At 45.0% G+C, this 27,122-nt stretch overlaps 1 protein-coding gene across 1 annotated transcript in view; it reads left to right on the top strand.

The window, feature by feature from the left end:
- Positions 1-24,575, top strand: part of LOC8032229 — a 198,921-nt gene extending 174,346 nt beyond the window's left edge. The window contains exons 2-4 of the mRNA XM_040217470.3: positions 10,720-10,807; positions 16,514-16,841; positions 20,576-24,575. Coding sequence (XP_040073404.1) covers positions 10,721-10,807; positions 16,514-16,841; positions 20,576-20,670 — 510 coding nt within the window. The 5' untranslated portion in view covers position 10,720 and the 3' untranslated portion in view covers positions 20,671-24,575. The remainder of the gene's footprint in view (positions 1-10,719; positions 10,808-16,513; positions 16,842-20,575) is intronic.
- The last annotated feature ends 2,547 nt before the right edge of the window (positions 24,576-27,122 follow it).

Genomic DNA, 27,122 nt, shown 5'->3' with positions numbered 1-27,122 from the left:
TCAATGAAATCATCTCGATAGAAACGCTGGACCCTAAAATATAAAATTGAATTGAGTTTAGGCTCCCCGGTAATAAACGAGTTTCACAAGGCCCCGAAAAGGCCTTGCGTCCTCCCCCCCTCCCCTCCCTCGTCTTCTTTAGGGTATAGGAACAGCAATACTAACAGCTCAGAATACAAACGTCATGATAAGACGTTTATAACCTACAGACGCCTGCGTGCCATAAGGCTGTCCAAAGAAATGCTATCGAATTTAGATGTTGGAGTTCATCTAATACGTGCCAATTCAACGATGGGCATTTGGCAGGCCTTAGCAAAGCACTGCCAGTTAGTTTTGGCCACCCAACGATTTGGTTTTTCTTTACGTTCATCCGAAATCTTTGTTGCACCGTGCATTCTTCGCATTTAGCTTCCGTCAAATTTCGCGCACCTCCATCGGCAATCAAACCAATACCACCTCGAAGACAAGGCCTACTCATGACGTCATGTTTAGTAGATCCCTGACCCGCCCCAAGCGACAAACAGGCCAAAGCTTGACGAAAGTATGAGCCGCGTCACAACTACGTCGCGTTCACTGGCGGCTACAGCTGTGGCGTGACTACTGAGCGCGAACTGATAGCGAGCTTCCACATTTCATTTGCAACGTTCACGCGACACCATCAAGATTGCCGGCCTTAGCATCCTATTAATCGACGTTACTAGAACCCCTCAGTTGGGAAACTGCCATAGATCTTGCTTTTAAAAAGTGGTTCTTATCCGTACTCGAGAACCGAGCTAATGGCGATCGCAACGCCGCCGTTTCTCCCGTAGCGTCCACACCGGGAACTGCACTGCTGCACGTCGAGTCGGGCAAGGGCCGGTGGCGCTAAAGCCCCTTCAAGGGGTTACAGTGTAAAGGGGTCATGAAACGATTTTCCTACTTCTTTCTCCTTAGCTTTAATCCTCAACTCAAATGCGAATTGTGAAATCACGTCGTCGTGATATTCTTCGGCACCGTTGCGATGACTCTTAGCTTCCATCGTGCTTTTTAGGCACACCATAGAACTTGTAATTCGCCAGTGACGATAAGTTCCGTCAGGGCACTTATTGGTCACAAACGCGAATCCAAATACTCGTCGATTAATTAATTGTTGACGAGCGCATACGTCCGAGTGACGCAGTTTTTGTGTCCAATGCCTGAGCTGGGCTCGGCTTACGTAAGGTTGGCACCGCTGACGCGCTTTGGGAACCGCGGATGTATCATAGTGAAAGGCGGAGAGCTTTCGAAGGAAAGACGGTACAAAATAGACCGCTATATTTTTAAATGTTCGTACCGAAAAGCTGGACTTAGACTTTCTACCCTCTTTCTTTTGGCCAACTAAACGATATGCGATTAGTAAAGTCCCAATTTGAAATCATCCTTTCATGCTTCAAAAGTAGCGCAAGGTTCATCGTTGCACGAAGCACGTGCATCGTGCAGCCCTTGGAAAGATCATGGCGGCACAGCGCAGCACTGATACAGTGTACTAGGAACACTGTAGTACTAGTATTCTAGTAAACTGTAGCACTGATCTAGATTTCAGATGCCATGAATTTCCCAGCAGTCGCGCGCTGCTCGTGCCTCGAGCATTTCTACAACAATGAACAGCGCCACTTTTCCCAGGATAGAAGGGCTTTAGGTGGCGCCATCTCGCAAGGTCATCTTGCAGTAGCTATGTAAAGCAGCTTTCATGCTTCAACTCGTCGCTAAAGGGTGGCGCTGTTATCGTATTTAGCTCGGTCTCTGTGGACGCCAGCGGCCCAGGTTTTAAGGGTGAGTTTCCCAACTGAGTGTTTTAGTAACATTGCTATTAATTTAAGCTCTCCCTGAGCACGACTAGACCCACCAAATGAGCTGGGCTTAGAGTTTCGGGACTCCGTTCCTCGACATTGTCGTGGGCACCGCCATTTTGTTGCTTGTGCAGAGCAGACGCAACTGCCGATCGTCATGATTCAAAAGTGCGACTTCCTCAGCATTAGATTCGGTGTTAGGAAGCTGATGTAATATTGCTTTGCTTTGTCACGATCTGTTTAAACATTTGTGGTGGACGGAAAAGCATTTTCTGTTATTTCAGGTAAAGCTTCAGAAAACTGGCCACCATGATTTTAAGCCACAATATGGCAAAGTGTCCTTACTCTGAAGCGTAGCTTATTTAGCTGCACTAAGCGCGACCACTGAAGCAGGCGATGGAACGGACAATGTCGCACATAATGTAGCAGACGATGGAGGTCATCCAGGATACCTAGGGGGCACTGGGGGGATCTCCTAGTGATGACGTTTAGAGGAGGAAACGTGCAGGCCTTGTGTTTTACGTAGTATTGATCAAACTCGCCAATTAAAGATTTGTTTTCCGACGCTTTGCCTCAGAGCCGACGATCCTGCTTTTTTCGAAACGCGGGACTTTCACGGACCCTCTAAACTTTGAGATAATGTCACTCTTTTTACCTCATAATTGTCTTTATTCTCTTACTCGTCTGATTTCGTAATCCCAATTTTTTCCTCCCTATACCCTTCTCCGAGTCCACTAGAATCATGCGCTTAGGCTAACCTCTCTGCATTTCAATCCTTTTATCACTTTTTGACTGTACAAATGAAGCAGGAAAGAAAAATGAAAAGAGAGCAAGTGAGTAGGTGTCTCACCTTGTATAGGTGGCGAAAACAAACTTTTTTTTATATATTTACTTGCGGCGTCATTGAATTTGCAAGTCAATATAAATAACGAGGCCTCCAACAAGTTGGATTCGTATTCGAACTTCCTGACAGAACAAACGCCGTGCGCGGTGCCAAAAGCTTGAGCGTAGCTCCACTTCGGATGCCCACCTTCGCGAGCGGACCTCCAATCATCCGTCTGCTTCCGTTCGGCGTTCTGCAGGGGGCTTGCATTCGGGCCTACTACAAACACGCGTTTTCCTGCTTTCCAAAATTGCTTCGCCTCGATCGAAGATCCAAACTGAAGCGAACCACGGGTCTGGAAATATGACGAATGGAAAGGAACCTCGGGGCCTTCCTTACAGAGCACACACACACACCAGCGTCCGGGTGATCCTACAGCGCGCCAGCGGGGACATCCAAACAAACAGGCCTCGACGTCTGGAGGGGCGATCCTGAGCCGAACACTTTGCCTAGAACCTGTGTAACTGTATAGGATCAGGAGATTTCATATTTGTCTTGAGATTTTTAGTATCAGTATTTTTGTTTCCTAAGTACGTTGTTGACTCTTTTTTTTCTTTTTTTTTTTTTCACGCGTTTTCGATTTTTACAGAACCTGCTTCCAAGTTTTACGATCCCAGGCCTATACGAATGTCTTTAGTATAAGATTAAAACACACCTACTCGGTTATTTTTATATAAAGAGGATGAAATGAAAAGGGTGCCGATTTTTAATGATCTATTTCTCTATTTTTGCCGTTTTTACATCGCGCTTAACTCGGCATCATATTAAGAAAAAAACTGCCTTGTTGTAAGCACCATGAAATCTTAGCGCTAATTTTTTTGCCTTGGATCTCAATGCCCAAAGCCTTCAATGAACTACAAATACTATATTGATATTTCTATAAGTCAAAATATAAATATTGACCTACCAAAATGTTGTTATATCAATCCCAAGTACTAGTAATATTACAATTCCTAATCCTACAAAATTTGGACTAGAAGATGCAGTATCGATACATAAAATTTAAATGATGTCTATATAGAAATTAAAATATTGCAACATTGTGTTGTTCATTTAGACCCTCAAAACCGTCGTTAAGTTAATACTTAATGAGACAGCTATATTACAAAATTACTATGTCGCGTTTGTAATATCAATGTACAGTATTGCATTTCACGCACATTTTCTGCGACTAGAGCTTTCGTAAGTCATTGTTTGGTATATCGAGGGAATCGGACACCTCGAGTTTCTGAAAAGCACTTCTCTCCGGGCCGTTTAAGTCTACCTTTAGCTTCAAGAACAACTGGCATATTTTCTTAACGTAGTGGTACTAGACGACAAAAACGCCGAAGTGTTAATCGCGAAGCAAGAACAGTGAACATAATATGCCACACCGACTGTTGAGCGAGTTGGTACCGAATCTTTGAAAACATATTTGCACGTGTTGACACGGACAATGTCGTCTAGTCACACAGACGTTGCGTTTTTTGTTTTCTTATAAAAACAAGCGGTTTATTTCGACGATACCCGTTCGTCACCGAGACGGGTATCTTCCTTCCTCCTTCCGAATCTCGTTCATCTCGAGTCTACTTCCTCTTCTTCTACGTGTCCACACACAGCCTATCTAGGTGACGTCACACGCCGATGATACCACATCGCGTGAACCGGTTGAGGCATGCGTTCGCGGTTCTCGCGCACACGTGCCGACGGCTCCTGTTGTTGACAACACGGCCATCCTCCATCCCAGTCGCCCCGGCTGGGTCTTCTCGTCGCTGGAACTTGGAACGTTTCGGCGAAGTGATCATCCGACTCACGCTAGCTCTTGCTGAGGTTCTACCTCTGCTATATCTGTGTCGCTTTCCGCTTCCATTGACAGGCCGTCGTCGCTGCTCTCGGTGCTACTCTCAGCGCTGGCCGTGAAGCGCTTCATCTGGTCAACAGCGGCAACGCCTTCGTAGAAACGTTGCGAGCGTTGGGTCTCCGGTAGATCCTGAACTTCATACCTATCGTGAGGTAGCTTTTCCACAACGATATACGGGCCTCGATATTTGGGGCGCAGCTTGCGCGACTCACCGGTTGCCCCTGGCTCTCTCTGGAGCATCACGATATCACCTGGCTCGTAATTTGGCGCGACTGCTCGTTTCTTATTGTAATATTTTCTCTGGATCTCTTGATCTTGACGTATATTTTCTATGGCCTTTTTTCGTCGTTTGAGCACGGTAGCGTCCAAACTTTTCGCAACAGCGTCGTCGACTTCGTCACCTGTCGCGTTTCGGGAACGAAAGTTGAAGAGAAGACTGAAGGGTGTTGCTTTAGTTGCTCGGTTTAACGTGTTGTTTATTCCCCACTGAACTTGAGTGAGCGATTCGTCCCAGTCCTTTCCGTCACTCCTTTTCGGCAGACTGTCAATGGCAGGTGTTATGATTCTGTTGTATCTCTCGACTTGCCCGTTCGCTCGGGGCGTGCAGGCGGCATTTTTCACGTGGGCGACGTTGAGAGACTTACAGTATTGCTCGAACTGTCGGCTGGTAAAAGCGGTGCCCTGGTCGGTGACTGCGTCGTTTGGAAAAGCTGGGCCGCTCCTTCCAAGGCTTCGCGTACGGCAGTTCGTATCGCGGCTTGCATGAGCACTTGAAAGTCAAGGACTCCGGACGTTGCACCGTCAGGAGCTAGGCCGTGGTCGTTCGACGTCGCGGTGTCCCCGGCTTTCGTCGTCAAATTGTCGTGTTGGCGATCGTCGTGGTCCGAGTGTCCGTCACGCACCTCCGCACTGCGAAGCATATCTTTGGTCGTCGGATCATCCTCTCGTGGGGTCCCCTGCCCTTGTCCTCCTGTCGTTAGCTTACGTCTTCTCGACATCGGGATTTACGTGGACGAAGCTCTCGTCGAGGATCTCGGGTAAAGCAAGAATTCGTAGAGCGCTACTTACGTTGTAGCCTTCAATCCGAACGGCCGTCGGGGCCTCTCGATCCCACTTCTGAGCTTTTCTGTAGTCACACAGGCGTTGCGTTTTTTGTTTTCTTATAAAAACAAGCGGTTTATTTCGACGATACCCGTTCTTCACCGAGACGGGTACCTACCTTCCGAATCTCGTTCATCTCGAGTCTACCTCCTCTTCTTCTACGTGTCCACACACAGCCTATCTAAGTGACGTCACACGCCGATGATACCACATCGCGTGGATCGGTTGCGGCATGCGTTCGCGGTTCTCGCGCACACGTGCCGACGGCTCCTGTTGGTGACAACAGTCGGAAAGAACAGACAGTACAATAGTACATTGCGTTGTCTGTTCTACCCTCTTGTCTGTGCCCCTAAGCGCAACCACGTTTTCAAACATAATACCACGCACTGAGTTTCTTAAGTTGTCAATGACAATGGTATTCTTTTTTTCAAAAAAAATCTTGAGATTCTAAAGTTCACAAAACGTGTGTGGCGAATCCCGGAAAACTTATGTCACTCCGCAGCCAATGAGAATTCGATGTCAAAGAGCGCCCAAAAAAACAACCACGAAACAAAAAGAAAAAGCGAAAGTATTACGCACGTTTCGCCCCTCGTGAGTTTAAACGGACCACCATGCAGTCCCGATAAAGTGTTCAAGATAGCTCGAATGGGGTCCGGACAGAGCTGCCATCTATTTTCGTGCCGCAACACCAGTAAGTCAATCCTTAAGCTAATTCGCACTTTCTTGCTGTTTCGCAGTGCCGAGTTTTCTCTCGCGACACGAGAGGCGGCGCTGCTGATTCGTGTATAGACGGAGCAGGGACGACAACGCCATATGTAGGGTCAAATTTGTTTCAATTTACGTGTATATGTACGTTTGGCTACGCTAATACATGTGGACTGAGACTCTTGCTTACGACGCACTTACGTCATCTGACCTCATTTCATTTCTGATTTAACCGTCAAAGGAAGGTCCGCATTTAGATCGTCTCTTTGGGCAAATGAATGAAAAAAAAACAAAAAAACAACAAAGAAACAGAGCCGCGGCGCGACGCCTTTCAATAGATGTCCCCATCGTACAGGAAGATGCAGAGATCGATGCTCCCTCGTGTATAGAGTTTGAGTGTCTAGCGGAGCAGGTATTTTAGAAAGTGATTTACGAAACAAATTAAACAAAACAGAAATACTTAAAGAGTAGCGGAGAGGATCGTTCAGCGCCACGTTCAGACGAAATTAGCAAGTTTCTGAGATTGTGGAACTGGACTGCACGCTCAAGCCGGATGAAGCTTCGCTCTCGCGTCAGCGAACATATCAGTGTGAATTGCTTCCGTTCTTTTATTCATATTTACATGTTGAAAAAAGAAAAGGGGGGGGGGAGGGGGGTGGGAGGAGTTGTTTGTAGAAGCGAAATGAAACACAAAGAGATCTGTAACCCCCCCCCCCCCCTCCCTTCCCGCGCTCTCTACTTTTCGAAGCATTCAATACTCCTGGACCCAGACGAGCTTGAATGAACGGGTCGCTTTCTAAAAGGTTATATTTGAAACGTACGCACATTTTGCAGCTTATTTAGCCTTTGGTATTAGACCCACTATAATGTTTCATCTGTTGCAAACAGGTTAGAAAGAAAATCTCAGAACAACATGTTCAACACATCCCCCCCCCCTTTCCCAAATATTTCCTAACACAAATGATATTTGTACAGTCGCCGCAAACGAAAATTATCAAACTAAAAAAAAAAGACTCTTTAGAAAATAGTCTTTAAGAACATATTTTTTTTATCTTGTTTTATACTGGCCCTGTAAGACCTAAGAATTATAAAATGTTGAAGATAAATGAGGTCGTATCAGGCTTCAGTGGTTTCGGGCTGGTGCAGTTGTTGTGTTTCGTGCGCTAAGAAGTATTACATTTATATTTTTATATTGAATAATGTATTTACACCACTGATGAACACAATGTATCGAGCCAGACCACCAACCTGGTTCCGTGAAAAACAATTTAGCAATTTAGTACAAACGTGACACCAGGTCTCACGTACTATATGGTGCGAGTATATCAAAGGAGGAACCCATCCGAATCAAAAGTTTTTAATAAGAAATGAGCTTACCGTCACAGAACTTCGGATCTTCAGAAATAATGTTTGTTTTCTCGCACTGAACTTTTGGGATAACTTACTGCTTTCACGGTTTCACACTACAGATACACCATACATACAGGATACTTTTCGTAAATTTTTTAACATTTCTAAACTTACATTTTTGGTCCGACGAAATGTAATTTGATTCATTTGGGTACCTAATTTTTTTTAATGTGCAAATTAAAACATGTAAAGGCAATTAATAAATACATAGCGTCTAGACTCTAGAAAATACCTTTTTTGAATAAGGCCTTATTAAATTTCGTGCGCCGAGTAGGCTACTGTTGCTTGAGGAACCCCTTTAAGTATTACGTCCAGGTGTAAAAGAACTATTACTTGACACTAACGCCTTTCAGTGATTCCGAACACTAAAAAAATGCGTTAACTTTAATTTGAGTTTGGGAGTAGTGTGGCTTACTGCGCAATATTGTCATATACCTTTTTGTGTTAATCGCAATGTTGTTAAGAAAGCAAAATAAAAGTATGTAAGACATTCGATTTGCCTATAGAAGAGAATACTAGTATATTTCTGGAATATAATAATATTTAAAACAAAACTCAATCTCAATCACATGTAGAGCAGCATCGCATCAATTGTGGATATGTTAAAAATTCAGCTTTAGATGGTTGTGTATTAATGACAATAATAAAAATGCACGCATGTTGCATTATATTGGTATTGTCAGATATTAGCGAGTTTTCCTTATAGGTACCACATTTCAAATTTTTGTGATGATTATTTGTGAAACACTCGGAAGATAAGAGCGCCCGAAAGCTATCCAGCGTGACAATGGAAAAGAAGAGTGTGTAAGAAGCCTTGCCAAGTAACGTTGCGATTAGCTCTTTGGTAGATGATAAAAATGATAACTAGATGTCTAAAGGAGAGGGGAAGTTTTGCAGGCATAAGTAAACTGCATCACGCATATTGGCTGCCTCACACTCGTAGAGGGTGTTGACTTTAGTCTAGGAGTGACCGCCGCGGAAGGCTTTACGAAAATACCGCCAGTCTGCCACATTAGTCCCCAATGGCAGAGCGAAAGAACGGGCGCATGCGAACCGGTGGATCAAAGTTTTTACTGAGTCGAAGTCTTGTTACGGCTTTGTGTAAACTACACTTTTCTCATTTATCGAAGCTGGAACATTAAACGACATTAAACAATGGCTTGAGAGGGGAGCCCTTACTTTCGAGTAGCTACACTATGTTGCACCATAATGGCTAGTTCACACACTTGCGACTGCTTAGCACCGGAGAGGCTTCAACACCGGTTCTGGCGTTGTCGGTAGTAGAACAGCCGAAAGCGTTGGTAAAATCTTTATTTTAAGCAACTTTATATCAGCAATAAAAAGCATACAAAGTAAGCAGGTCCTTTAAATTTAAGCGAGTGTTTAATCATCAATTCGCTGAGTCCGCCTTTGTTACGAATACTTGCTCGAGGGAAAAGTTCAATCTTGTTTTAGAGTTTTCTCGTAATATATATATTGCTCTGAAAGTGCACGTGGGCTTGTGTTATTGTGCTTGAGGCGCTCGACCCAGAAACATAATCAGGAAAATGGGAAAAAAGGGGATTAACGCTGACCTGATTTAGTGAGTATGAAAACAACAGGTTCAAAAAATTAGGACTGTTACGAAATTTTGACCTTCGAGTTTTTGTTTCTTTTAACCGATTGGTGTGCCTTGTGGGCTTGGGGGGCTATATAGAAGCCGTCAATTTTTTCCCTTTGTAATATTGACTCTTACAATCTTGAAACTGTTACGAAATCTTGACCTTCGGGTTGTTGTTTCTTTTAGCCGATTGGTGTGCCTTGTGGGCGTGAGGGTTATTCAGAAGCTGTAAATTCTTCACTTATTTAATACTGACTCTTACAATCTTTAAGGAAAACAATTTCTGTGTTTCTGGGGTTTTTCACGCTAGATGGGAACTGCAGGCTCATGAGAGACACAGGTGTGATAAAAAATTGCAAGTTTGGGGTGCATACATTGACTCGGAGCTAGATCATTATCAGTGAGTTGAATTATCCACTAAAATGACGGATCTGCAATCAAGCGCGTTGTGCGGACATATTTTGGCATTTTACAGGGCTGAACGGGAACTTTTAACGTTCAAATCCATCGCAAAATTTATCATGTAGAATTAAAAGGTCCCGGTGTGCCGTAATATGCCAATCTGGTTGGTCTTCTACTCTCTTAGAAAACGTACCTCTGCATTATGGAGAAAAACAATTATTTTCTGAAATTCGGGTATTTCTGTGTAAACTCATATATAGGTATTTGACTGGGAAAGTAAACTTTGTTGGTTAAGGTGCAAGAGCCATAGTCACTCCAAGCCACACTCTGTTGTGACCCAAAATAATTGCGCGTAATATCATGACTCAGCACGTTTCTTAGCTGGGATCACAAGTGACCCTATTAATGACGCCGTTGTTTTGCGAAAGAACACAATATATTTCATTTTCTTTTTTTACTCAAACTGTTGAAAGCAACTCGCGTCCAATTAAAAAAAGAGTGTGGGTAAAGTTTGTTTACTTCTCGGCATCCACAAAATTTTCTTACCAAATATTTTCGAAGTAGATAATCGAAGGTGATTAAACAATACCACTGTATAATAAATTATCTTAGTTGCTCTTCTCTGCAGAACATGGAGACAGTCAATTATGGAGAGGAATGGGATAATCCCAGTGAATCACAAAGCTGAGAATACGATTAAACTCAAGGAAAAAACAGTCACATGCACAGGGTTCATAAGCAAAACGTTAAACGTTGTCCCTGTGCACATCGCATGTTTAAAATCATATTTCGAGCTGCGTCATTCGCCAGGATCCTTCTGTTGTTCTCTGTGGTGGACCATCTTCGTTGTTGAGCACAGAAGTGAATTCACTGGTCTTTTTTTTAGAGTGCAATTCTGTATGCACTGCATTCGTCCAGAGGTGAGCACGGACGGAATACTATAATGCGTATTACCCTCGTTCATGCGCAGAATGGACCATCCGGAGATGAAAGTTGTGGCTCTGTGGTCTCTGGTCCTGCTGCTCACGCTAAGCTCAGTCAGAACTGCCTCGTTTCAGGTGAGTCGAACGACGTTCACAGTAAACGTGTTCAACGATATGGTTCAGTTACGTTAACTGAACCATATCGTTACTTGAATCAGGCGTGATGTATAAAGTGACCCAAAATAAAAAAAAGGCTGCATTTATGCACTTTTTTTTTTATTTAGTCTTTTTACCCCCGACTAAGGGAGCAACAATCCTAAAATTACCGTGGTATCGGTTTTTGCTAAACGACGGAACCAGATATCGCAAAAGTACAATCCTGTAGTTTACCACAAAGGTAACGGTAATGATTCGTGGGTGTTTAAAAAAAATATATTTGAGGTAGAAAGTGTCTTCAGAATGGCAAACTGAATTACTACACCACACACACACACACACACACACACACACATGTGTGTGTGCGTGCGTGCGTGTGTGCATGTGTGATTTTCTTTTACATAAAGCCACGCAATTATCAGTCACCAGAGCTATAACACCTAGATCATTCCCGAAGCTGACTTCCTAGACTTCTTAACTTGCGTTCTGCTGGATAAGCCACAGCTAAGTTCTTTGGATAAAGCCACGTAAAGAGAATGTAGCAACTTCGCCGACAGACCCTTTTCAAAAGTGCACGCCATCTAGGAGCTGCTGCGCTAATTATCCGAGTCCGCCATTGTTTGGACAGGTTCGTTGAGCACGTATTGGGTACGAGGGTCGCGTCAGCGTTCGGCGAGAACTCGGAACCAGTCACACGCTTCGTGCCCGAAAAATGGCGACTGCCAAAGTTGCTCAACGTTACATCTGAAAATGGTCGAGTCAACTACACGCGACGCCATCTTGCCTATGCTTGCTCGGAGTTTCTACGCTGCAGTTTCCTTCTCCCGGTTTTTTTCTCCTTGTAGCTTTTGTTTATGGCGTACTCAGTTTTCTCCGCAAATACGTATTCGTCATGTGAATGGACCATTACGAGTACGCCGGCACGACGCGATTTTGTTTGTTTGTAATGCGATAAGTCGGAAGAGGTCGGGTTTTGTGTAAATTTTTATGAGATTACGAGCAACTTTTTGTACAAGTAGGCATATACGGTTGTCCCTAGATAAAATTGCCATCTACTTACGTTTGTATTACCACAGGGTATACAATTAAAATCAATAACTGTTTACTCTTTTTAGCTTGAAACACAGCGTTGAAACGTTTCACTGACAGCTTAAGAAAGGCAGGACCTGGTTCGTCCCGAACGTCGAGAAACAATCAGGGAGTGAGAAGCGCGAATATATTAAGCCGCGCCCGGTGTTACTTAAAGGGCTTTTTACTAATTTTTAATTTGCACCGAACCTGAGCGCACTGAACGTAGTAACTTAGTGAAACTTTCCTTTTCTCAAAATTCCCTTTATTTTAAAAGTTATAGGCAAATTAAAATTACAAAAACAAGCAAAAAATATTTCCCTCATGACGTCCTTAATTGCTTGAGAGTGGCCGTGAACTAGAGGAGGGGTAGTGAGCTCATCGAGCGCTCACGGCTGCCGCACTCCGTGTCGACGGCGCGAGAGGGCGCCATTAAAGCGTGTTCTGTAGAGTTCCTGTATATGGCTACCTACGGTAGCGGAGTTGCGCATTCAGCCTCGACGGGTGACCGTAGCGCCGGCTTTCCTCCACGCCCTGGGTGCTTTGCTCCTCACGTGACTAAATTTGGTGAATAGCGGCGCCGCGCGTGCCGCCGCGCATGGAAAACAGGAGAGGAGGAAAAGGAGGCGGAAAGCAGGGAAACATACGCCGGGGCAAGAGAAACGTCGGCGGAACGACCGTAAAGGTGGCTGTCTTACACGGCGCCGGATGCGTTGCTCCTCACGTGATGGATCTCGGCCAATAGCAGCGTGGCGGCGTGGGGAAAACAAATGCGCAACTCTGCTCCCCCTTCGGGGAGCAGAGTTGCGCAGTTGCAAACTAGAGTTCCTCGATATGCTCCCCCTTCGGGGGAGCATATCGAGGAACTCTAGTGTTCTGGATAGGCTGTATGCAGCGGGCAGCCAGAGCGGCTCTCATTGCATTTGCTGCGCGATTAAATACTAATTCGGCATGACACTTCATTGGCCACAAACGACAGCAAACACGGGGTAAAGATCAGTGCAGAATGGGAGCTACTTTGCGCTGCCATACCGCGAAACGGCCAAACCACAAGACAATGCTTCTCGCCGAAGGCCTTCGGAACGCTCGGAGCCGGTCGGATCCTCCCGCCCATACGACCGCAGCGCCGCCGCGCACATCCGGGACCTATCCGTGTCCGGCGCCTGATCCCACTACTCTTCTCTAGTATACGCCGCCTTTTCCACCGCTTGGTGGCGGGTATGTCGACGGGTCATTTCTTGTTTCCGTACTTTATGAACTGCATTCGTTTTTTTTTTATCTAAAATTCTGAAAAAAAAAAAACTACTTTTATAAATAATCGAAACGGTTCGGCGCCAGTTATATTTTGTATTTCGACTAAAGAGAAGCTTTTAGCGGCTCTGACCAGTAGTAAGCCCAGGACCAAAGACGTGTCACATTTTGCGCGCTTTCGGTACTGCGGGTCGCCCTCGTCGGTGGAGGAGGTTTCCGCGTCGTCCGGTTAAAATATGACGCACAGATATTTAGTTACTCTCTCCTCGCCCGCTGGCTTGCCCGAACCCCAAGAGACGTGGAAACCGCAAAAAAGGTAGAGGCTTAAATATGATTGCAGAGCCCCTTTAAGCTGTCTGCTCTTCTGGGACGTTGTTCTTTAGTTACCAACGCACATTAGCCAAATACCCTGTGTCCGATGATTCATTCGATTGTGACAGCCTGTAGCTGAGATAGTTGATAATTTACGCTTCTGAGAAATGCCAGCTGAATGTAGGAAGATACACGAAGAAGGGAGAGAGAGAAAGGGAGAGAAAAGGGAACAAGCTCATTGCTGGTCTAGCGACCATTTACTGAAGATAAACCTCTTTTTCACCTACACCCCTTAGTTGCGAGATATGAGTATTTCTATATTCAGGAGCTACCTTCGGATCGTTGGTTTTCATTTTCATCCTTCGGATTTTCTTTCCTGCATGAGGAGCTCCCCGCAGGTACATATTTCTTTTGGGTTGTAGCGCGATAGAAGTGGCGCTCCCGCATTCGTCCTTGTTCACGTCAATGGCCAAGACCTCCAGGATTTCTCTTCCGAGCTGTTTTCGGTGTCTAGCCACGATGTTTATGTGGTGGTCATCGGGAACACATTGGCACACCCGACAGCACCCCGGAAGATAGCCGTCTGCTGTTAGTGTATTTACTGAAGCTGCATGTTCCCTGGTGCAGTCTTTAATACATCTGCCAGTTAGGCCTTTGTAACATTTTCTTCATGGCAATTGAATACTGTATACGACTCCCTTTTTGTTTGGGGCGTAATGTGTTTTGTGTGCGGTGCCACAGATGTTCATTTCGTTGTTGTCGGCCTCACTGTTCACCCTATGGCACATGGCATAGGCCTTGTTGGGAGCTGAGCAAACCACATGAACTCCCTGCCGGCCAGCGATCTTTTTAGGCGATGCGTAAACCCGCTGAGGTAGGGCACTACCCTTCATTCACGGAGGCTTCTAATATTCTTCTTTTTGTCAATTGAGAAGGTTTCTTTTTTGTTGTTTGTAATGTTGTCTCTGGTTCCTACCGTACATTCTTCAAGATGTACGGTGCGATTCACTAAGACTCATTGAGGCTTCTAACAGAGGTAAAGAAATAATCGGCCAATCTTCTCTGAAGTTGAAAAAGCGGCGAAATTGAAAATTCAACGTAGACGCAAACGGTAACATAATGTCCATACGCGCGAGGCAAGGTCAAAAACCGTCGAAGGTAAACCGCCAGGTAAACGCCCAGAACCTGAATAAAATTTTCCTTTCTATTTTGGGATCCCAAACCACTCCAACACCGAGTCTGCCAAGTACTGGAAAAGCTTTTATGGCTTCACATTTTCTGCTTGATGTTGTGATTCGTAAAGGTTGCCTCCTAAGGTCTCCCTTTTTTGTTAAACTTTCTCATTCCACCACGCGCTACATGAACGAAACCAAAAAGTAAAATCGTTCACCTGCCTCCGAGAATATTTGTGTGAACGGTCAACACATATGGATTTATATGTTTGTTATGTTTAAATCGGTTATTGTTGAAGATCGGCGGCACGTGTACAAGGCCCAGAACGACACTCAGAGCCCATCTGCGGTGACCTCGATGATTTTCACACTTGGCAATAAGGGAACAAATTAAAAAAAAAGAAAAAAAAAACATTCCGTTTCTATTATATCCACGTGCACTTCGTGTCTTTCACCTTGACATTTCGTCTGTTGGTCTTGACCATGAACCTTGGTCGATTTTGTGATCGAAAGTTAAAATCAAAATCAGGGCAGTAGACAGTGCTAAAATATGCATTTGAAAAAAACAGAAACGGGACTTCCTCCTTGCCCAATAGCTGCCGGAAAGTAATTCCTCAATGAGTTCTTTAACATAGCTTTCACGCTCTTTTTTTATTATCTTGTTCCTTTAAATTTGCTTAAGATGCTTATCTGTAGATGATTTCAAAACAAGAGGAGGAAAGACCTTCAGCCCTGCTGAAGATTATGTTTATCCGACTGCACTATACTGTCCGTACTATTGTGTACAAATGGAATGTGAACAGCGGAGCGCATGTGGCCTTCGGTACCGGCTACGCAAACTAAAGGCCACTGGAAACTGATAAAACGGCGGAGTGAAAAGAGGGGCTACGAGGGTCCATCAGCAAGTCGGAGTTAGTGCGCACCCACGCAGCCCTTTTTCCACCCTGTATTTTTATCAGTTTTTAGTGGCCTCTAGGTTGCGCAGCATGTATGGTACGCCACGTGCTCCGCTGTTCGCATTTCACTCGTACGCATGGGCAACACTGTAACATAGGTTGATTATCGGCGTCCTCCCTGAACATGATTCATTCAGACTTTTGGAGGGAAAGATTTCTCTCCTCCATCTAAGCGCATTCAAAGCTTGATTGCATGTGCTCTTATTTATTTATTTATTTAAAATACCCTCAAGGCCATTGGCATTACAGAGGGGAGTGGGGGTTAGTGGCAGTAGTACACTTCGCAGCTCAATCTGAGCAGTATAGATTATTTATGGCAGTCCTAAATAAATGGTCAGGAACAATTGTTGCGATAGATGGTTACTTGCACTGTCTTACATAATATTATTTTATTTTCATAACAAGAAGCGGCAAACACCAATATTACAAAACGTGTGTTTTGAAAATAGAACCTAAAAAATATTTCGCTTCTCAAAGTTGAGATCAGCGACATCACCCGTTAACATGTAATATTTCGTTTGAGGCACGTAAAAATGAATCATGACAGTGAAAGCGTCTGACTCAGTTTTCTTTGCAACGCTATTAAAACAAAATTTTTACACCGTATATTAGACCCCCTTTCGTCATAAACCCACCGGCATTGGTAACAGCAAGGCACGCTGATGCACCTTCACCCCGATATGTAAGGCCATCTAAAGCACATATGATCCCGAAGCAAAGATATATGAGAAACTATTGCTCACAGCAGCATCTGATGAAGTCAAACATGTAGCTGCAAGGTTGTTGTTGTTGTTGTTGTTGTTTTAGTTAGGTACAAGATTTGAAGCGCATGCCTTCTTCTTCCTCGTCCAGACTCTAGACTGCCACCAGCCGAAGAGGGTGCATGCGGTTAAAACTATTTTTTTTTTCTCCGCGTGCCCTCGCAGAGTTCGGAGGTCGGCAACGAGCCCGAAGTGGGAGAAGTTTCGCTGGTTGAAAAGTTGGGTTGGGACGGCGGCTTGGACGGCGGTGACGACCTGGAGATCGCGGCGGCAGCCGACGACGAGAAGCGCGCCTTCCACGCCATGCGAGGCAAGAAGGACGATCCTTCCCTGGACTGGGACGAGGCCGACAAGAGGGCCTTCCACGCCATGCGCGGAAAGCGGCTCTTGGCCCCGGCCAGCGTGGACTCCTTCATCGCCCAGCTGCGCCGAGCCGTGCTCCAGGGAAAACGGGGCTCGGGCTTCTTCGGCATGCGGGGCAAGAGGATGTCTCGTAAGTCTAGTGGCCCGAGAAAATGGCCGGCTCCTATACTCCGTTTCGTTTAAAGTCCGACCGCGGCCAATTTTATGATCCGACGGAGTCAATCAAGCAGCTCCAAAAAACTGCATCATCACAGCGCTCGTCGTTTTTGTTGGTTTACTAACACTGACAAAACTACTCACGCACAGAGAATAAGCCGCGAGCCCGCGCTTTTTTTCAGCGCCTGATTGGTTTAGCCGGTGACGGCATGCCCACAAAGACACAAACGGTAAGCGCCGTGACGAAGCACTTTTGGCGCTGCTTGACTGGCTCTACCGGCTTGTAGCGACGGACTCGGTCGCGATCACCTGGACCCCCAGCCCGGCGAAGGAAAAAAAAGAGGGAGAGGACGACACCTAGGCAACGGCGCTCACGCCGGATTGGCTGCTCGAGGGGGGCATCGGTGGCCGAGTGGGCTGGCGCACACCAGCTCGGAGGACGTGGAGCGAAAGCTCGCGCTGCAGAACACAGGAATCCTGGGCTCAATCCCCACCCCTGCCCGCTTCGATCTCGATGAGCATCGTACCGGCTTGCGGTCGTGTACAACTACTGCGTGGTGCACGCTAAAGAACACAGGCAAGCGGTTGTACTGCACTGACTAAATGTCTCATCTACACTCTAAAAAAAAAACCGTGAGTCTGCTTTCCCGCACAACACTCGGAGAGCCAATCACCGCAACTTACGGAGGCAGGTCAGCGAATGGCGATGCCGAAACATATGTTTAGACCAAAAAACGCCGTCTGAGTTGTGACATGCAGCAATGCAAGCGTGACGTTTTGCATTGCTTAATGTGATTGACTCTCCAAGTGTTGTGCGTGAAAGTAGACCCACAAACTTTTTTTAGAGTGTACAGTAAGGACTCGTCGCAACTTTGAAATGCCTGACCAACTACATGTTGTCTAAATATCCACACACCCTAATTATTATTGGCTACTCGGCAACGCGCGGGAACTTGCATTTCGGATTCGGACGGCCCGTGTATCACTGAGGAGCGTGGTAACCCAGCCCCCCCGCCTGCTGTGTTTAAGCCACTTCGCGGCAAAAGTCTGCGGCTGCTCATTACGGAACTGTTTACTCACTTGCTCCTCCCTCCCCCCCCCTCCCCCCCAAATTACACGCCGCTTCACGGCGTCCAGCCGGCAACCCAAGCCCCTTTGTCCCCCATGCACCTCCGGAAAGGGAGTCCCACACCATTTAGCTGAACAAAGCTTCGTCGAAAACATTCGTTTTTTTTTTTTTTTTTCTGTGTTATTTGTAAAAAAGATATGCCTTAAATATCGCCAAATGACTCGCAAAATAAAATGTACGAGAAAAAAAAAAAAGTAAGCTCACACAGTGGATCTAACCGGGGTCCGCTGCGTACAAGGCAGACACCTTACCACTAGACTACGTTATCGCTTCGGAAGCTCGTTGTAACCGCTGCCTATGTTGACCGCGGCAGCGTCTATCTCCACGAGCCAGCCAATCCGGCGTAGGCGCCGTTGCAGTGGGCGTCTATCGTTACTAAGGTGTCCTCCTTTCCCTCTTTTTTCCCCCTCGCCGCGTTGGGGGTCCAGGCGATCGGATACGCGTGACGGAGTCGGACTCAAAATGAAACGGAGTATAGACCTTTGCAAAAATCGCCTTCTGTGGGCTTCCATATTTGTCTGCCGGGCTCTGGAACGCCTTCTGAGCATGCACAGTTCATCTGCTGTGCAGTACACACGAACTCATCTCTGTTACGTCACGGCGCGGTGGTGGCGGGTCGGTCGCACTTCCGGTCTTGGACTGTGGGCAGAAGTCCCCATGCCAGACGTGTATTCCTGCGTTGTTTTGAAAAGAATCAGACAAAAACCTGCCTTCTCGTCAAAACGCCGCGACTAGGGCCGTACCAAAAGTGTCGAGAAAGGTTTGAAGGTCAGTTTTCACGTGCTCGGTTCGTCCGAGAATCTCGATATGTGCCGTGAAAAGGGGAAAGCAGACGCCGTCGGACAACGATTGCTTGGGCGGGAAGCACTTTGGGTTGAATTCACAGATACTTATGGTCATCAGATCTATTCGTTTTGCTCCAACATGAACGCCAGAAAACCGTCAAGTTGTGCGGACCACATGCGGACTACGTCCGCATGTGGTCCGAAACTCCCGCCTGATCTTTCAAACTGTCGTCTGATCTTTCAAATGTTTCTGCGTGTCGTCTGCTCTCTTAAACGACGCCGGCCCGTAGACCAATTGTTGGCCCGGTGCTTGCGATAAGAAGTAAGTCCAGGCCTCAAAAGACTTAAATTTGAAGGTTGGTAAGCAGGCTCGATAAAACAGTAGATACAAGGAGATGTTGATCACTGTTACCAGTAGCAATCACCGACTTGTTAGGCCTAATTCACTTGGTCCGGTCCTGCTTGCTATTTTCAGCATCGACGTCGACCATCTCAGCTACGGTTCAGGCTTTTGCAGCCCGAGCGACGTCGCGACTGAAAATTGCGAGCGAAAGATCATGCGAATCAGGCTTTAGCGTGCATAATGCGACGTCCACGCGGAATGAATCGCCACATGTCACATTTTTCTCGCGAAGTTTTGCGGTGTAACGAGCCTCAGTAATTTCGCTGACGCCGCTCAGGTAGTCAGACATCGCCAGGAAGACGTAGAATCAACAATTCGAAAGTGAAAAAGGGCAGGGGGACTTACATCGACGCCGACAACATCGCGTTCCAAGGGTTTGTTTATGGGCGACGGTGAGCTTCTTGCCCACACCCCCATCGCGCATGCGCGGCGCCGGTGGCGTCCGCTAGGGCCGCTCCGGTTTGTTTGTATAGATTAAACATTGAAGATTAAACAAAACAGTTATTGCCAAAGAAAGCATTTATGACAATTCTAGGGGAAGCTCATTGTTGTTTGAGGCGAGGACGGGTGTTCTGCGAACCAGAACATACACAGTGAGGTGCCAGAAAATGGATACAGTGTGCACTGCTTGTGGAGAGGAGGATGAGACGGCTGAGCACTTCATACTCTACTGTAAAGGGCTTCACCCTATGCCGACCGAAGAGAACATAGATTTAATAAAGTCATTGGGTCTTAGAGACAGCGAAGGGAGAGTGGATTTCAAGACTGTAGAGATTACCAAGCAAAGGTTAAGTGAATGGTGGCAGAAATCGAGAAAAAACAAGGTATTTTCTTATTCACTGATGGCAAGGGGGTTTCATAGCCTCACTTTCTTTGCACTGCGGAGTGAATACAGATTTCACATTTAAATATTCTAAGCTTAAATGGTAAAACAAAATGGCTAGGTGGCGTAAGCTACCGCCCAATCCAAAGGGCTCAGCCGTTTTTATTTATCCATCCATCCATCTAAACATGAGTTGGTGTATATCGGACGCTGCGCATGCGGCCGCAGCTCAGTGACTCGGCATTTTTTGCCCGGTGATAAGCGACGAAAAGTTCTACAGGGTGATGTTAAAGCAAGTAGGCAGTCGAGCTGGTTAAGGATAGACATAGCTATGGTGTCTGTCCGTCCCTTTTTGTCTTCTAGCTCCAGGGTTACTATGACTGTCTATAGGGTGTTTGTCCGGCTTGCTGTTTCGTATCTTAGAAAGAAATTTTCTTTGTGCCATCGTCTATCAAGGATTCAGATAAAGACTTCGGTCGATGATGTTTTGTTGCAGCATGGGTCGTCATTATCCTTCGCCTAAGCAGAATACCAGGATGCCGACTCATTCCGCCGTTTTCTTTTCCAGGCACTCCAGGCAAAGAACATCCGAGGTCCACCTTTGTGGCGACTAGGGGGCGAAGGTCCGTTCTGTCCGAAGCTGAGTCCAGGCCGTACTACTAGAAGATTCCCCAAGCCGTGTGCAGCTTCTAAGGAAGGATGCAGCCGCAACTGGAACTCGGACGCCCTCACACCACGACAAAAAATTATAAAAGAAAAAAATACAAAAAAAAAAAGTGACATCATGCGAAGCTGAATCAGCCAGAAAGAGTATATAGCTACGGCAAGCTTGCCCGCCACCGCTGCCTCGCTTGACGCTGACGCCGAAGGCTGCCGCTAAAATGCTTCGGTTGGTGTCTTTGGCAATCCTCTAGCCTCATCAAAATCTAAGGTGTACCCTGTGTCGTCTATAATGAGTTTGACACGTTGTGTCATTACTTGTTTCCTTCAGTCTTTTTTTCTGCCATTTGTAAAGCAAGAAGGGACATTTGGTACTGAGCTGTCCCTGTGGAACGATCTTTTCTCTAGAGTCATAGTTTTTAGCTTTGTACCTTCTTTCAACTTTCGCCGAATAGATATAATGATTACTGATGCAGAGTCATCCTTCAGAAAAAATATGAGGGTCGGCTTCCTGCAAGCAAGGAGCATGAAATTAGCAGTGTCTCCGCGGGCTTTCAATGTCATTGCGCTTGCCTTGCACAAGCCTCAAACGAGAGCAAGTAGATACAGCGTTTTCCAATTGGCAGTTTACGGGAGCCTCAGCAGGCTATCCCGGGCCTTTCTTTGAGGCCCAACACAGTATTGTGCTAAAGCAATCCTTAAGCAAGAGGGGTATGCAAGATATCTGGGGGGTAGATTGGCTCGATCTCAGAAGTTTATTTTGTTGGTGGTAAAGTGCAGTGAGCAATCGAGTTCACGAAAATATGCATAAAGATAGGCATCCCAACTAGCTAGCAATAAATGGGGATATAAGTTGCATTTGAAAAATTAAAGATCCACTCAAATTAGTTCTTCTGCTTCGGTGTCAAAAGACATTGCGCGTAACGACGGCGAGATTATAAGGAGCTCGAATACTTCAAAGCTTTGTTCCACATTTTGAGTTCGTGCTGTAAGCGCAGGCTGCATTCCACAATAAAATAGGAATGTTGAACTTAAAGGAGTAAACTCGTTTGTAGCCCTTTTCTTTTTAAGTTTTATTATTCTTCCAACTTTTGTTCAAATAGTTTTAATGAATATCTTACTAACTTGTTTTTTGTTCATATGAATGTTTATAACTTTGTTCTTCATTTCATACTTGCATAACCTTTGGCATCGTTTAGGCAGTCATAACTGCTATTTCTATATTTAACTTGTTTCCTCGTTTATTTGGGGACGTGAGCGTTATAGCCAGTCAGTTTTGTAATGCGTCATTGAGTTATACTTCTTCAACGTTAAGCAACACTCGACATTGACTTGCGTCATTAACATTCCCTACGAACACATCGTTACTTCTAGAGAATTTTACGGCAGTCTCTACAAACTAGACAAGTACGCTTCTGACAAATCACGTAGGAATCCCAAGATTCAACCGCGTGTGTTAACCCAGAGCTAATTGTCGTTGTTTGTGCTACCCCAGTGTTTCCGATACTCTGTTAGGCAGAACATCTAGGCGCGGCTCCAATTCAATCTGAGCTTCAAGTGTATACATCAGTCACCACCTAATCCTAATTTATTACAGTTTTAAATCGAAGTGTTCGGCGCTCACTTTCGCCTGGACGACAACACTTAGTGCTCAAATACTCTAGACCTGAGGTTATTTTCACTAAAGTCGATCGTTTGATAAAAAGGTTCCGCAAATTATTTGTCTTTCTACTCTTTATTGCAGTTTTTACTATACTGACGAGCACTTTCGTAAATTAGAGCTGTAGCCTCGGCACTCTTCGAAATGCCCTTGTGTCCTCTTTCCCACAGCGCACGCGGAGACCTATTTACTTGGACCCAGAGATAATGCTCAGCTATATGCACCGAGGCGTTTCGGTGGCCCCGTCTAATGGCTCTTATCTGTGACGTCACGACTATAACTATCCGCCACCAAGAACGGTTTCGGTAGTGTGCGTAGAAAGAATGGTAGAAGCTTTGAGTCGACGAATCGGCGCCACAATCGACAGTCCGACAATAAAGATTTGAATCCGTCGATGAGAGCAGAATTAGTCCTACTCGAGGCGTCAAAGTGAGGGTTTGGCCAATCTTTCAAGGCTGGCCATGGCGACGGATTCGGTCGTACACGCCGCCAATGAAGCCGACGCCGAAAAAACTGTTTTGACCTGAAAACAAAGTCTGCGATGTGTTACTGAGCATGACGTGATGTATATGTGAAATGGCATGCCATGTGTCACCTGACGCACATTATTTTCGAGAAAAAACATACTTACGCCTTCAGCATTTTCCGACCTCTCGTTATATATACCATTCCAACATTCACCTTCTGCGGGCTACCGTCCTTGTCTAGTGATTGCTTAACACGTTCTGGGCACGCGCAGTAGCTTTTCCTGCGGAATATTTTACGCTGCGCACGCGTCCCCTGCCCCGTGTTTCGGTATATTTCGCCCAGATGATAATTTCCGGAAAGACGCATATGCCACAGTGATTAGTTCTCCGAGTGCCCTATGAGAAAAAAGGCTCGGTAAAACTTTTAAAGAGCGAATGATCGCCATATCGAAATGTCATTCACGACTAATTATCCTTGTGTTTATTCATATTCAGCACCATTCAACAAATTTAACAATGTATACGGTCGTTTTTCTCTCTTTTTTTTCTTTTTCGTTAACCCGATTAGCTAATCATGGCTGGCAAAAATATTAAAAAAAAAACGTCTCATGAATTCAGCCGACCATGACTGTCCATGTAATAGATATGGCTTCGCGCTTGTCTTGATGACCGTTCTTGGGGTATTGTGAAGTCACTATAATCTACGAAAACATATATCGCCCAGTGTAAATGAGTTGTTTGAAAAAAAAGTGCGATAAATTTTACTATTTATAACATATAAGAAGTTTGTTCGGGTTTATTCCGAGTTACGTCACTCTTAACATTCCTGCCTCAGAATGTCTATGCCATGTTTCATGCAGACTTTCATGCAGAACTGTCAAAGCTCCTGGAACGAACACGTGTCTCCATCAAGCCTCTAATTTTTGCGCGCTCTAGAGCATATAAAACGCGAGGTAGAGCCGTTCGTTTTCAATGCGTATAAACCGGAGTATAAATTTTATTTAAGCCTTGTTTTCCATTGTCTTTTGTTTGAGTATCCCGCGACATCCTCCAATTAGTGTCAAATAAAATCAGGTCAGAAATCATAGGATTTAAAAATATTTATACCCAAATCTCGGGGAATTCAATCTGAATTCACTGTTGGGAATTCACTTTGCGCCTACGGTGTTCACTCCTAATTGCGCTCAATGAAACAGTGAGTGACTTTAGCTAACGTGAAGCGTTCTTCGCTGTATAAATGTCTTTAAACGAGCGTCGACGAGGTTCAAAGCACTGTCATTTTTATTATGTTCATAGTTCGCACAGTCGCTACAACAACAGAAAGTGCGTAGTGTTATAATCTCCTGTATGTTTTATATTATTAGCACCCGTAGCTCCCACCTTGCAAATGCGGTCTTGCACCGAATCGAGTAGTATGCAAAAAAAGCAAAGAAAAAGCTAAGTCCAGTGTCGTGTTGTCCGAGTCATGAGCTCTCGAACAGTTGCAGTGTTGCGTGGCATGTATCGTGGTCTCGTTTCGAAACGGTGTCAAAGCAGTAACCCCAGCAAGAGGACCTGCGACGCAGAAGCAACATATCAGGCTGAGCACCCTGTCGATTGCAGTGTACAGCAGAATGATTGATGCCAATCTTGTACAGCAGAAACTGATGTGTAAAAAAAAAAAAAAGCACATACCACTGTAGGGCTGTCAGTTCCCGTTCATTGGTGTTCGTTTGTGTTAATTTAGTCTTAAGTTGTCACAATCTCGTTCGAAGGCTTTCAATAAACGATGTTCTATTTTCACGTGGCCATTCCTCTTTGTGTGTCTTTATAAAGGCGGTGGCACAATTACGTTGTTTTTTATGCCTTAGTCCGACTCGAGCAACAAACAGCAATAACCTTCGCCGACCCTCCACAGGCAGGGGCCCATGGGTACCTTTGTCAGGCTTGCAATGACTTGCTACTCGTGAAATAAGCACTGGCTCTCACATTTGCGCTGGCTGCGTTCGAATGCAACCAAAATGACCGAAACGACCAAAACATCGCAACAACCGTGACCCATGGATTGCTTCGCGAGCCTAGAACCCCTGCATCGCTTACCATGCTGTGTACGGCGAACATTTGTCCCGATGACTTTGTCGTTACGGTCGTTTTGGTTGCGTGCGAACACAAATAACGCAGATGTGTTAACCAGCCTTTACAAGCCTGCCCCTGCATGTGTATCTTGCCGATGTCAATTTTCGCTGTTCGTTGCTCTTGCTCAAGTAGAATTAGGGTAACTAGGATTTAGGAACTTGATGTCGGTGACTATCCAAGTACCACAAGGCTAGCTTAATCGAAACAAGATGAAACCTGGTCACGGTAGATGCAGTCCACGTAGCACTAGCTCCCCTAAAAAAAAAAAAAAAAAAAAAAAACGATGTCCCTGAAAACTACCTAGTATCTACTGATCGGAGAAGTTCCCTTTCTGTTTCCATCGATGACGCAACGCGTTGGCCCTAAAGCTCCAGGATGGACCGCGTCGATCTTCGTGAAGTTCAATAAAAATTAAATTTCGTAATCAAATCATCCTCGTTAATGCGCTTTACAAAGTAGATCCACTCAGTGTTGTTTTTTCTACGAAAATATTTACTCGTATATAGATGTCAAATAGGCTAATAGATTATTTGACTTCGTGTCATGTTTCCGTCCAGAGCTCTTTCGCCATGAAGCGAAAGTGATTTGCGTTAAAGTTTGTCTGTAATGTCAAAATTTAGTTTAAATCGTATTAGGGTCAAATCCGGCGCATAAGTATATTATTTGAGACACAAACATGCAATCAAGTGTAGCTGGATTTTTCTTAGGGTTTACGGAAAGATTATGGATCAGAATCGCCAATCACGTATAGTATCTCTGTAAATAACGTTATTTTTTGCTTCTCCTTTTTTTTCTGACTTTTTTCATATATTAATTTATATACCGCGCTATGCGCTTCCTTTGACCATACTGCCGATAGTATAACCATAGGCAAAATGAGGAAACGAAAATTCCGTGTCCAAAGTGAAAACGGCGGTACGAGGAGTTTGGTTGGGGGATCGGCACCGAGAGCAACTCACTCGCCAGACCACTGAGAGCGAAGTATCACACTGTCAGTAGTGACTTCATCCACGGTTCCTGCGTTCCCGCCTGTGTGCACCGAGAAAGGTAAGAAGAGGAAAAGCATCCCGAAGACGCCGATCTACGAAAGGAAACCAATTGGGACGGCCAGCTTGGTAGGCGAATACATCTGATGCATGGTTTGCATTTGCTATAAATTTGGGTACTGGTGGTCCGAGGAGACCTGGTGTTTCTATCGAAAGCTTTGGCTTTCAGAGGCTAGGCACTTTTATTAATGTAAACAAATTGAAATAAAAATCATTCTTCGGGTTTGGAGTTCTGATGCAGATTAAATAAATATTGACGGAAAGTCCGTCTGTAATATCGATTAAGACAACCTGGAAGTTTACGTCAGTAGAGAATGAAGGAAATAAAACATTGCTCTATAATTCCGGGTTGCATACAAAGGCGGCCACTCAGTAATTGAATATATATATATATATATATATGTATATATATATATTAACGCTGTCGTTTTATCTTCAATATAGAACTGAGGGCTTCAAATATATTTTGTAACCAATGACGCTCTCAAATTCCAGGAAATTTTAAAGAGATCAGGTCTTGAAAACTTAATTAGTCTAAATAGTTTCAAAAATAAATATTTCATTAAGCAGGAAAACATATAATGTATTGGTGAAAAATATATTAATATGAAAAACGCGCGTTCAAAAACCCAACTGCTATGGCTGTTGTTGTTTTTTTTTTTTCTTTTTACGCATCCCAATTGGTTAATGTGGCCAACAGGTATATGATACTAATAAATACAGGAAAGTGCTTGAAACATTTTCTATAAGTAAATAGAAAGAAAATGGATGAGCTCGCTCCAGAATCTTAAGAACACAAGGCGAACTTGTTTTTCAAGTGTACAAGTTGCAAACTACTGACATCTATACACGTTTGCGAGCACGGCCTCCGGGTGCCGGGCCATCTTACTCGCTTGGCCCCGAAAATCCGGGACACGCCGCTGCTTACAACTTACGCCATCTCTCGGCGGTCACTTCAGCGCCCCAGCTTAACTCAACGGGAAAAAAAGATTCATATTTCTGTAATTCAGTAAAGAACCCGCCGATTTTTTCTCACCCAAAGGATTATAATAGTGACCTAATAGCCCGCCTATTTTAAAAAACTCAAGGCCACACGACCATTATATTTTCTTCCTGAATCAATGAACCGGTTTTTATAGACCCCCATTAAAAAAAGAGACCATGACA

This window comes from Ixodes scapularis, unplaced genomic scaffold, assembly GCF_016920785.2.
Source record: "Ixodes scapularis isolate PalLabHiFi unplaced genomic scaffold, ASM1692078v2 PGA_scaffold0__279_contigs__length_252992795, whole genome shotgun sequence".
Classification (NCBI taxonomy): Eukaryota; Metazoa; Arthropoda; class Arachnida; order Ixodida; family Ixodidae; genus Ixodes; species Ixodes scapularis.
Note: the sequence above shows the minus strand (reverse complement) of the source record. Positions and strands in the feature narration are given on the sequence as shown.